Source organism: Pristis pectinata, chromosome 3 (genome assembly GCF_009764475.1).
Source record: "Pristis pectinata isolate sPriPec2 chromosome 3, sPriPec2.1.pri, whole genome shotgun sequence".
Taxonomy (NCBI): Eukaryota; Metazoa; Chordata; class Chondrichthyes; order Rhinopristiformes; family Pristidae; genus Pristis; species Pristis pectinata.
The window spans coordinates 37,064,868-37,075,500 of record NC_067407.1 but is presented as its reverse complement, the minus strand read 5'-3'; the positions used below and the strand labels follow the sequence as shown (position 1 = coordinate 37,075,500).

The 10,633-nt window shown below is 40.1% G+C and overlaps 1 protein-coding gene across 2 annotated transcripts in view; it reads left to right on the top strand.

Annotated features, from left to right (window-relative positions):
• Positions 1-656: 656 nt before the first annotated feature.
• c8a (complement component 8, alpha polypeptide) overlaps positions 657-10,633 on the top strand; it is a 28,245-nt gene continuing 18,268 nt past the window's right edge. Inside the window, exons 1-2 of one of the 2 annotated variants that reach the window (XM_052012060.1) lie at positions 657-890; positions 3,496-3,613. In XM_052012060.1, the coding sequence (XP_051868020.1) occupies positions 805-890; positions 3,496-3,613 (204 nt within the window). In that variant the 5' untranslated portion in view covers positions 657-804. Of the gene's footprint in view, positions 891-3,495; positions 3,614-10,633 lie in introns of those variants that run through there. The other variant, XM_052012061.1, reaches the window with a different exon arrangement.

The following is a 10,633-nucleotide window of genomic DNA, read 5'->3' as shown; positions in this document are numbered from 1 at the left end:
TGATCATTGAAAATTACCTCAGGATCTTTAGTCTTTTGTAATCATGGAATATGGTGTTTGCTCAAAGTCTGGTGCTGGAGATGATCCCTTACGTATTTGAGAACCCTCCTGATTTTCAATTTTTTTTTATATTCATCTACACGGCTAATTCATCAAACAAATGAAGGTGAAAATTACCCCTAGAGGACCTTAGCTTCTTCATACTAACAGTCTGTTCAATTTCCTTCATTACCCTCCCACTTGGAACTGAAGAGGTCTTAAGATTTACCTGTCAAATATATAGCAGTTTGCATCGAATCTTTGATGTACATAGCAGACAAATTGCAAAGTCATTCCTCTTACAATAATTTAATGGAAATATGATTAGGTGTAATGAGGTAAACATAATCTATATTTTTCTGGAAAGCACTCAAAGAATAATGTCATTTAGAAATTGATTGTGAGGGAGACAACAATTTTAAATGTTCCAGTATAATTACTAACTTTATTAACTTTTGAAAAATTTAAATGGAGGATTACAAGATCAAACAAAGTTTCATATCAAACTTAGAATGGAGAATTTACATTGCTGTTAATCATTCATTGAAAAAAAGCTGCTTGTTTAGTTTTTTAGTTTATCTAACGCAATGTCACCACTACTCCCCCTGCCCCCCAAACTGCTCAGCCACCCCCAACCTTGCAACACTACCAACCATTTGTTTGGGAAATTGCAACATCTAGCATTTTTGCTACAAGAAACTAGTGGATTGATATAGACTGTAATTTTTCTTATTTTATGAAGGTTAGATTTTTCTAGCACAAAGAATGAATTCGTTTATGAGTTACCTCTCACCTTTTGCATGCTTACTGCTTTTTACTCATTTTGTCGACTTGAATCAGATCAACAACAGGTTTGTGTTTATCTCTTCGATAATGCAGAGTGGTTGAAAGTATTGTTGTGATATTTATGGTTTGATTATACCTAATAAAAAGATGCAGGGTTGGCATGCAAAGTACTCTAAATTGCAATAAATGCTTAAGGTTGTGATAAAGTTATATCTATATATTCATTAAACTTTATATCATTTAAACTTCATTAAACATATATCTATAATGTAAACAGGTATGTTAGTATGGTAAAAGATCACTTTTTTTTACCTCTGATGCTATTGTATCCAAGTTCATTGCAGCTGGGAAAGCAGGAACTTAAATCATGAGGAGCACATTGCCCCTTTTCCATGCATGCAGTGAGCTGTTGTTCACTGAAGGAGAATGACTGCTCTTCCTCCATTCTCCACAGCATATCCAATGTAGCAGAGCAGCTATCTTTTGCAGAGAGATCTAGCTGAATGAAAACTTGAGAAGTCACCTCCTGCTCTCCTCTTCCCAAATTACTCAACACTCCATCATTCTCCATGAATGAAAAGATAATCCCCGGCTTTTTCTCATTTCTTAAACCCCACTTCCCTAGTTCCTCTACCATAACTTTTGACTGGTTCTTTCACAAGTACATTTGTAAGCTCATCTATCTAACTGGATCTGATACATCCCTCTCTTCCCCTCGTAAAGTAAACCAAAGTCTTGCCAAGGTCCTACCTTGCCTTAGACCAAGTTCTCATCCTTCACTAGTTCCTCTCCTATTCTGCTAGCCCCAACCTCCCTCACCATGCCCTCTTAATTGCCAACTGTGATTTCAGCTGTCTGTCCCCTAAACTTCTATTTCATTCCTGTCATTCTCAGGATGCAGGCATCACTGGTAAGGCCAACACTTAAGACTTATCCTAATTGTCCTTGAGAATAGGCCATTTAGCTACCTTTTGCATCATCTGGAGTCCTTGAGCTGAAGGTATTCCTAGAATGACACCGGTTATGGAGTTGCAGGATTTTCAACCAGAAACAATAAAAAACATCTATATATTCCCAAGTCAGGATGGTGTGGGACTTAGCAGGTACCTGAAAATTATGGCACTATTTTATGAATCTCCATAATGGCAAATAATTGGCATTATTTTAGTTTTTCAAATTATCCATCTCCTGCCTCTGTGCTCATAGTTGGTAGAGGCTGTGGATTTAGAAGATTCTGTTGAAGAAAATGAGTACTACTCTGTTTCTTGTAGGTGGTATATGTTGCAGGCAAGATGTAATGATGGTGGAAGGCTTGTATGTTTGAGTCAGAGTGAATGGGTCTTGGTCATTCTTGGACTGGCAGTCAGTAACTAGTGAGATATCATGGGGATCATTGTTGGGGCCATAACTATTTACAATCTATATCAATGACTTGGATGTATCAAATGTATTATAGCTGAATTTGCTTATGATAAAAAGATAGGTGGGATAACAAGTTGTGAGGAGGACACAGAGCATGCAAAGGGATATAGATAGGTTATGCAAAGGGGCAAAAAGTTGGCAGATGGAGCATAATGTGGGGAAAAGTGAGGTTATTCACTTTGGAAGGGAAAATGAAAAAGCAAATTATTATTTAATTGGACTGAGATTGCAAAATGTGAAGGAGCTAAAGATAGCTAAGGCAAGAACATTGCCCTTATGAGCTCCTGGAGTAATGTACTGAGACTGACATGTTTGGTCTCCAACAACCGTAGGCATTTCTTGCTATATATGATCTTAGGGAATCTTTCCCCTTGATCCCAATGATTTCAGTTTTTGCAAGACTCTTTGGTGCCATCTGATCAAATGCTGTTTTGCAGTCATTCCCCCTTTTTTCCCTGGAATTCAGCTATTTTGTTCTTGTTTGGACCAAGGCTGTAATAAGATCTGGTGGAATTCAGAAGGAGCATCAGTGAGCAGATTATGTGACTTGATTGTATTGTCGAGGCAACTTCCATCACGTTGCTGATGATTGAGGTTAGACTGCTGGATTGGTCTACATGGAGGTGGTTTTAGAAACAAGTTCAACACATAGCTGCTACTATGTTTTGTATTTAGCACAAGCATTCAAGACGAGATATTTCTATCCCCAAGGCTTCAGGACTACATCTGTAATGGTCATAGAGTCATAGTCATACAGCTCAGAAACAGGCTCTTTCACCTACCATGTCCACACTGAGCATCAACTACCCATCTACATTACTCCCATTTACCATTACTTGGTCCATAGCTTTCTAAGTAATCATGCAGATACTTTTTAAATGTTGAGTCAGTACCTGCCTTAGTCATTTACTTCAGGCAGTGAGTTCCAGATTGCAACCACCATGGATGATTTTTCTTCCTCAGCTCCATTCTAACCCTCTAACTCTTCACCCTAAACCTCTGGTTTTAGACTTCTCTGTTATGGGGAAGAGTTTCCCACCATCCTCTCATAAATTTAAGTTTTCATTGCCATTATTACACTTCTTTGAAGGAATTTCTAACATTTAAATCCCCTGCAAAAAACTCAGGACACAGGATGTTATAATATTCCTAGCAACTAAAATGCTTTTATCAAAAATAGATAAATAGCTTGTTTAAAGCAGGAATAATATCTTGTCCATAATGAACAAATTTCTTTACTTCACTTAGTTTAGGATATTCCTATGCTCATCACTCTGGCCGAAACATCCGAAGCTTAGTTCCACTTGATTGTCAACTTGGTCAGTGGGCTGCGTGGACAGAGTGTTCTCCTTGTGAAACAAAAAAGGTATGATTTCACAAGCAAAGGACAGTTAATTCTTGGTTATTGAAATAATCAACATTGAAGTAAAAAGATGTGGTGCAGAAGTTAAAATTAAAATAGTAACTGATGGAACTAGATAGCAGGTCAAACAGTTATCTGAAGGAGGGATATGAAATGACTTTTTTTGTACAATTTGCTTCTAAAACATATTGAACATATTTTAGTGTCTTGATCTCATTATCATAATCTACCAGGTTATACTTCATAGAATTAAATATCCCATTGGGCTGCCTCTACTCTGCTCTGTCAACCAATCCAGGTTGAAAAGAATAGTTTCTGCTACTTCCCAACAATTTCCCATTTCCACACAAACCATCTCACAATCTTTTAAGTGATGTCGCTAGTTTAATAGCAATGCCCCAGATTATGGGTAACTTTGTGGTAATTCACCAGCTACCAACTAGTTTCCCCATCTCTGGCCACTGTCTGACGCCAAGCTAGTCTTCACCACTTGGACATCTTTCTTGATTCTGACTTCAGTTTTCAACTCAAAGAACATCTCCACCACCAGACAAACTTGTGTATACCTGGCTCTGAAAGCCTGCTGTTGAAACACTTAAACATGTCTTTGTTACCTCTAAACTCAACTACTCTATTAGTCTCTTAGAGAGCTTGCCACCTTTCACCCACTGTAAACCTATGGTCTTGCAAAACTCTGCTGCCCATATCCCAATTCACACCAAGTCCTTTTCACATATCACCTTACACTGGCTCCCTGTTCAGTAATACCTTGAATTTAAAATTATCATCCATGTTTTCAAACCCTGCCTTTTCCCTCCCCACTTTTACAGTTTCATACAACTCTACAACGTCCTGAGACCTTTGCCTCTTGCGCATTCCCAGTTTTCTAACCTCTTGCACATTTTCAATTTTCTTCATTGTCCTAGCTCCGGAATTCCTTCCTAAGCTCCCTAACTTTTCTACCTCTCTTACCTCCTTTAAGATAGTCTTTAATCCCATTCAAATTGAAGTAGTTTTTGGTCATGTCCTAATATCACACTACGTGACTTGATGTCAAAGTTTGTTAGATTATGATCCTGTGCAAAATCTTGTGACTCTTCATCACAATGTAGGTGTTATATAAATGAAAGTTCTTGACATTTTTGGGGCAGGCACGGTAGTGCAGCAGTTAGCGTAACACATTACAGCGCCAGCAACCTGGGTTCAATTCCGGCTGCTGTCTGTAGGGAGTTTGTATGTTCTCCCCATGTCTGCGTGGGTTTCCTCCTGGTGCTCCGGTTTCCTCCCACATTCCAAAGATGTACGAGTTAGGAAGTTGTGGGCTGCTATGTTGGTGCCGGAAGTGTGGCGACACTTGTGGGCTGTCCCCAGAACACTCTACACAAAAGATGCATATCACTGTGTGTTTCGATGTACATGTGACTAATCAAGATACCTGGTCTGATCTGAGGTGAGACAACCTCATTTTGTGTGAGGTCCCAATAGTCAGTAGTCAAGACTTCACCTGTATTCCATGGCATTTGACCTCATATCCCAATATCTAATTCATTGCACTACCTATTTTACATAGAGAAAAACAACAAGATTTAATCCATCATAAAACATATGTTCCTCTAATCAAATTATTTATTTTTTTCAGATACTGTTTGACAATCCCAATGCCTACAATAAACGAAAGTGTGCCATGTGCATATTTGACATTGTTTATGAAAGCTGTATTCTATATTGCTGTAATATAGCTATATTCCAAGTAACATCAGATTTACTTTTTGTTTGCTTAATTACAAATATGTCTTATTTCAGAATTTGTGATATGGCTGCTTTATTCTTATTCAATGTAATAAGGAGGAAGAACAGAGCATGAAAATATCATTTTATATTTATGAATATAATGTCTGATATCTCTTGATTGTGGTTGGTAATTGGATTGGATCATAGCAACCCTGATACTTTATTGTACTGAGAAATTTAGATCAAAACCCAGGTCCATAGTGTAGGACACAACCAATATTGCCAAGAATAAAAGAGAAAATAAGTTAAGACATAGTTTTTTGACGGCAAATGAATTTTAAATATCTCCATATATTTCAGAAGATTGGAGGAGATATAAAATTCCAATTTTGAGGGATCTAGGAAAGAATCAGTTAAAATTAAATATAAAGCAATGACTCTAGACAGTAATAAAAGGCAACAGGAAATTTGCAGTCAATATTGTTCTTTCTGAACTGGTTTCATAAATCCCAGCAAACCCATATGATTTCAAAGTAGCTTGCATCTGCCAAGACATGTATTTATTCAGGTATCTGTTACAAATGTTATCTCTTGTAAGGTAAAATTTGCATGAATGTTTTCACTTGGACAGATAAATGCTAAATGAGATCTATAATTTACATACTGGAACCAGCTCATTGCTGAAATTATTAACACCTGTCAAGATATTGCGTGGTAGTGTGCGACTAAAATTTTGATCTACTTATTACAATACCAAGTTTCCATAACAAATTGATGCAGGTTTTGAAGAAAGCAACAGAGATTTCTGATTGTTCATTTTTTTGGTATACACATAGCATTTCATGTACCTACCAGAGATTTCAATGCAAGGATATCAGGAGGAACCTGCAAACTCTTGTTGATTGGCGCTTGACAAAGAACATGGATCAGAAGAGGTAAAAAAAACAAGCTGCTGGAGGAACTCAGTGGGTCAAGCAGCATCTGTGGAGGCAAAGAGAAAGTCAAAGTTTTGGGTCAAGACCCTTCATCAGGACTGAGAGTTTAAAGGGGAGTAGCCAGTATACAGAGGTGAGGGGGAGGGGTGAGGCAGGAGCTGGCACGTGATAGGTGGATCCAGGTGAGGAGAGGTTGATGGGCAGATGGAGCGAGGTGGGGAAAGGAGGGGTGGAGATAGTGACAGAGGCTGGAAAGTGATTAGTGGAGACAACAGAGGGCTGCACATTATGGAATCTGATAAGAAAGGAAGGTGGTGAGTTGAACCAGGTAAGGGATGGATGATGGGCAAAACAGAACGATGGGGGAGTGGAAGGGGTAATGTACCGAGTGGGTAGAATGTGTGGGTGATATTCCATTATCTGCAGCCCTCTGTTGTCTTCTACTTATCACCTCACAGCCTCTGTCGCTATCTCCATCCCTCCCTCCCCCAACTTCTGACCATCAACCCCTCCTCACCCAGATCCACCTATCGCTTCCCAGCTGCCTCACCCCTCCCCTCCACCTCTTCATACTGGCTATTTCTCCTTTACACTTTCAGTCCTAATGCAGGGTCTTGACCCAAGACGTTGACTATCCCTTTCTCTCCACAGGTGCTGCCTGACCCGCTGAGTTCCTCCAGCAGCTTGCTTTTTTGCTCCAGGTTCCAGTATCTGCAGTCTCTTGTGTCTCTCTTCAGAAGAGGTCAGGTCAATATTACACAGGCACTATAAACATACCTTAACTTTTAAGGCAAGGGTTAACCCCAACAAAAACATGCTCTCAGGAGAGCTTCTTAACAATAATAGGCAGAGAGAGTTAAGCTTAACAAATTCCAATAAGTTCTTCAGGTGAGGATAACTTTCCAAGGCAATACAGGAGATAACAAAGTCCAGTAAGTACAAGCAACTGGACATAGCTCTCTGACTGGGAATTTGAAGGAAATGAATGAGAATAACTATTTGACATTGAAAGATTCATTACAATGCTCTGGTGGAGAGAAACTAGGTCACAACTGAAAATGTGCATGAGACACAGAATGAATGATTAACCCAGTTATACCAGTTTGACCTGGTGCAGGATACAATTATAACATCCTAGCTCATGGTCCCTTCTCAATATTATAATTTTAACATCCAGCCAGTGGCAACGGTAATGTTCATCCAGTTAGTACATATCCATGGGGTGTACTTTCAGGAGTTTTTCCACACCAGCTGAACTAGCTAACATGTCCCAGAGTGAAGCTCTTAATATAAGCAATCACTGCTGGAAGTGTTTCTAAAGGCTTGGGAAAACTGAAACAGGCCAGTGCAGAGCACATAAGATGGTGGGCACCCTATTTTTTCAGATATAACTCCGGAGGCCTTAGTCAATGATTTACATCCTGAACACACTGAAATGTCATTCAAGTTCCTCAAGAGATGCCACTTGCAGGAGGTCAGTACCAGGAGTAGCATCAAGACTTGGATGCAGTGCTGGAAAAGGTTAACAAACTCACGCACCTGTTCAAGGCCAAAAACATGTCTTCAGATCCCTCCTCCCAAAAATGGTACCACTAGCATCACACAATACAATCCCATCACTCATCTAATAACAACTTCCATCGATCAAGACTCTGATTAACATCTATATGTCCCAAAGTAATTGACCAAGGGATTTAGCTTTGCTGCTAGTTTCTACCCTGATTTCACTTTCATATCTAATTTTTTTCTGCCCTTTCTTGAGTTCTCAACCTGTATCTCAGCAGATGGGGGTTAGTGGCCAATATCCGTTATAAACCTACTGACTTCCACCCTGCTTCCTCTAGGAATCAATTCCATTCTCCACCTGCATCTGCTCGGATGATGATACTTTCCACATCAGTGCCTTTAAGATGTCTTCCTGTTTCCTTAACCATAGTTAACAGGGCTTTCAACCATACTACTTTGATTCATTGCATTTTTACTCTCATCCCTCTCCTCTCAGCCAGAAGGAAAGGGTTTCCCTTCTTCTTACCTTCTACCCCACTAACTTCCACATTCAACAGATCATCCTCCAAAAGTTCTTCCATCCACAATGCAATTCCATCACCAGACATATTCTGCCTTCCCTTTGCAGCATTCTGACCTTATTGTTCCCTTCACAAATCTCTGGTCCACTCTTCCATCTCTGCCAACCACTCCCTTTCCCATGGCACTTCCCCGAGCAACAGTGAGAAGTGCAGCGTCTGTCCATTTCCCTCTCCCCTACTTGTCATCCAGGAACCCAACCAGTCTTTCCAGTTGAGGCAGCAACTCACTTGCACTTCTTCCGACTAAGTGTAGTGCATCTGATGCTCACAATGTGATCTCTGCTGCATCAAAGGAACAAATGCAAGTTGGGTGACTGCTTTGCAAAAAGCTCCCTCCATTCAGACCACAAGGGTGATCTTGAGAAACCAGTCTCCCGTCACTTCAGTGCTCCACACTACTCCAACTCTGACCTCCGTGCCTTAGGCCTCCCACGCTATTCCACTGATGCCTAATGTAAGCTCAAGGAGCACCTCATCTTCTATGTGGTAGCCTCAGGACTGAATATTGAATTTAACAATGAAAGATAACTACCCCCTTTCCGCTCTCTACACGGGTGTGCTGTAACTTTCTGTGATAACTTTTTTTCCCTCTTCTGTCTCTAACTGCCAGTTTTCTAAACTAATTGTTACAAGGATTATTTTGGTCTTCACCGTATCATGGACAGTTCCTTTCTTCTTTCCATCCCTCCCATTCTCTGCAAACGAAAACACGCTTGTTTTCTCACTTTTCCAGTTCTAGTGACCCAGTTTCTCGCCCTATTGATGCTGCTCGACCTGCTGAGTGATTCCAGTTCTGCCTTTCTTTGTTTTGGACTTCCAGAATCTGTAATTTCCTGCTCCACGTACAGAAATTAAACTAATTTGCTTATCATTATTTGGTTTATCTCTTCCTCCACTTTTAAACACCTGGAGCCAGGGAGGATTGGAGAATTCCTAACGCTGCACTATTTTGTCATCCCCTTCCTTTGTTTTCCTGTCTCCCATTTAATTTCACCTCAATACCTCCTACAGGCTTCTAGGCTTCCTGTTGTATTAAGCACTCTGTGCTTCATGTGAACTTCCCTTCTTTTTGCCTTAACTTACTCTCCATGTACTTTATCATCCAGGGGCTCTAGGTTTGGCTCTCTTACACTTATTCTTTCTGAAAATATATTTAGTTGGACCTCTTGAATCTCTTTAAATGGCTTCAAGTCAACTTTTACAAAATCACTTCTCATTCCAGTGAATTTGGCCTTATCCCAATTTAGAACCTTTACTCCTATTTTGTTTGTCCTATTCTATACCTGTGTGAAGTCTCCCTGAGTCACGATTCCTGCCTCATAATGCTCATCTACTGCTACTCCTTCCGCCTGTCCAGCTTAATGCCCAAAAGCAAATCCAGAATTACTCCCCACACCACCAACCCACCGTTCCTCCTCCCCTCAACCCACCATGTCAGGCTTGCTTCAAACTGAAACAGTCCACCTGCATGCAATTTAAGATGCGTGACAACTAATCCATTTACAGGGAGTGCATCCTAGTTAATATTAGGGCGTTGAAATCCTCCACGCTTTCTACTTTAGTGATATTGCATTTTCCTGAAATTTGCTGACAAATTTGTTATCTTTATCATTGCTGTCTATGGCACACTCCAATAGTATGATTGACCCTTTATTTTCCTTTAGTTCAACCCATACAATCTCAATCGACGATCTTCCTAACATATCATCTCTTCTCAAAGCTGCAACTGTTTCCATAACCAGTATTGGTCCCTGCTGCCTCCCATTCTTTTTTATCCTCCTCCCTATCCCATCTGAAAACCCTGTAACCAAGAATATTGTTATTATTCCTGCTTCTCTCTAAGCTGTGTTTCACCAGTAGCTAAATTGTCAGAACTTCGAATGTCTATCCATACCTCAGCTCATCTGACTTGTTTACTGCTTGCTTTTAGGTTAAACACAGCTAGATCCTTTCTTTCCTCATCTTTCAACTTCTGCTTGCTCTGCCTTTCCAAACTCCATCACTAAATTTTAGCCTTCTGTTTCTTGTTCTGCATTTTGCTTCCCTGAGTTTATGCTCAGCTTCCCATTACTGTGACAAACAAATTTAAACCTTCCCCAAGAGCTTTAACAAAGCTACCCATGAGATTAAAGGTCCTGGTCCTGTTGGGATGCACCCAGTTGGGTCTGTACTGGTTCACCTTCCCCAGAACCTGCCCCAATGTTGCATGTACCTGAAGCCATCCCTTCTCACTACCTTTCCAGTCACACATTTACCTGCACTATCTTCAT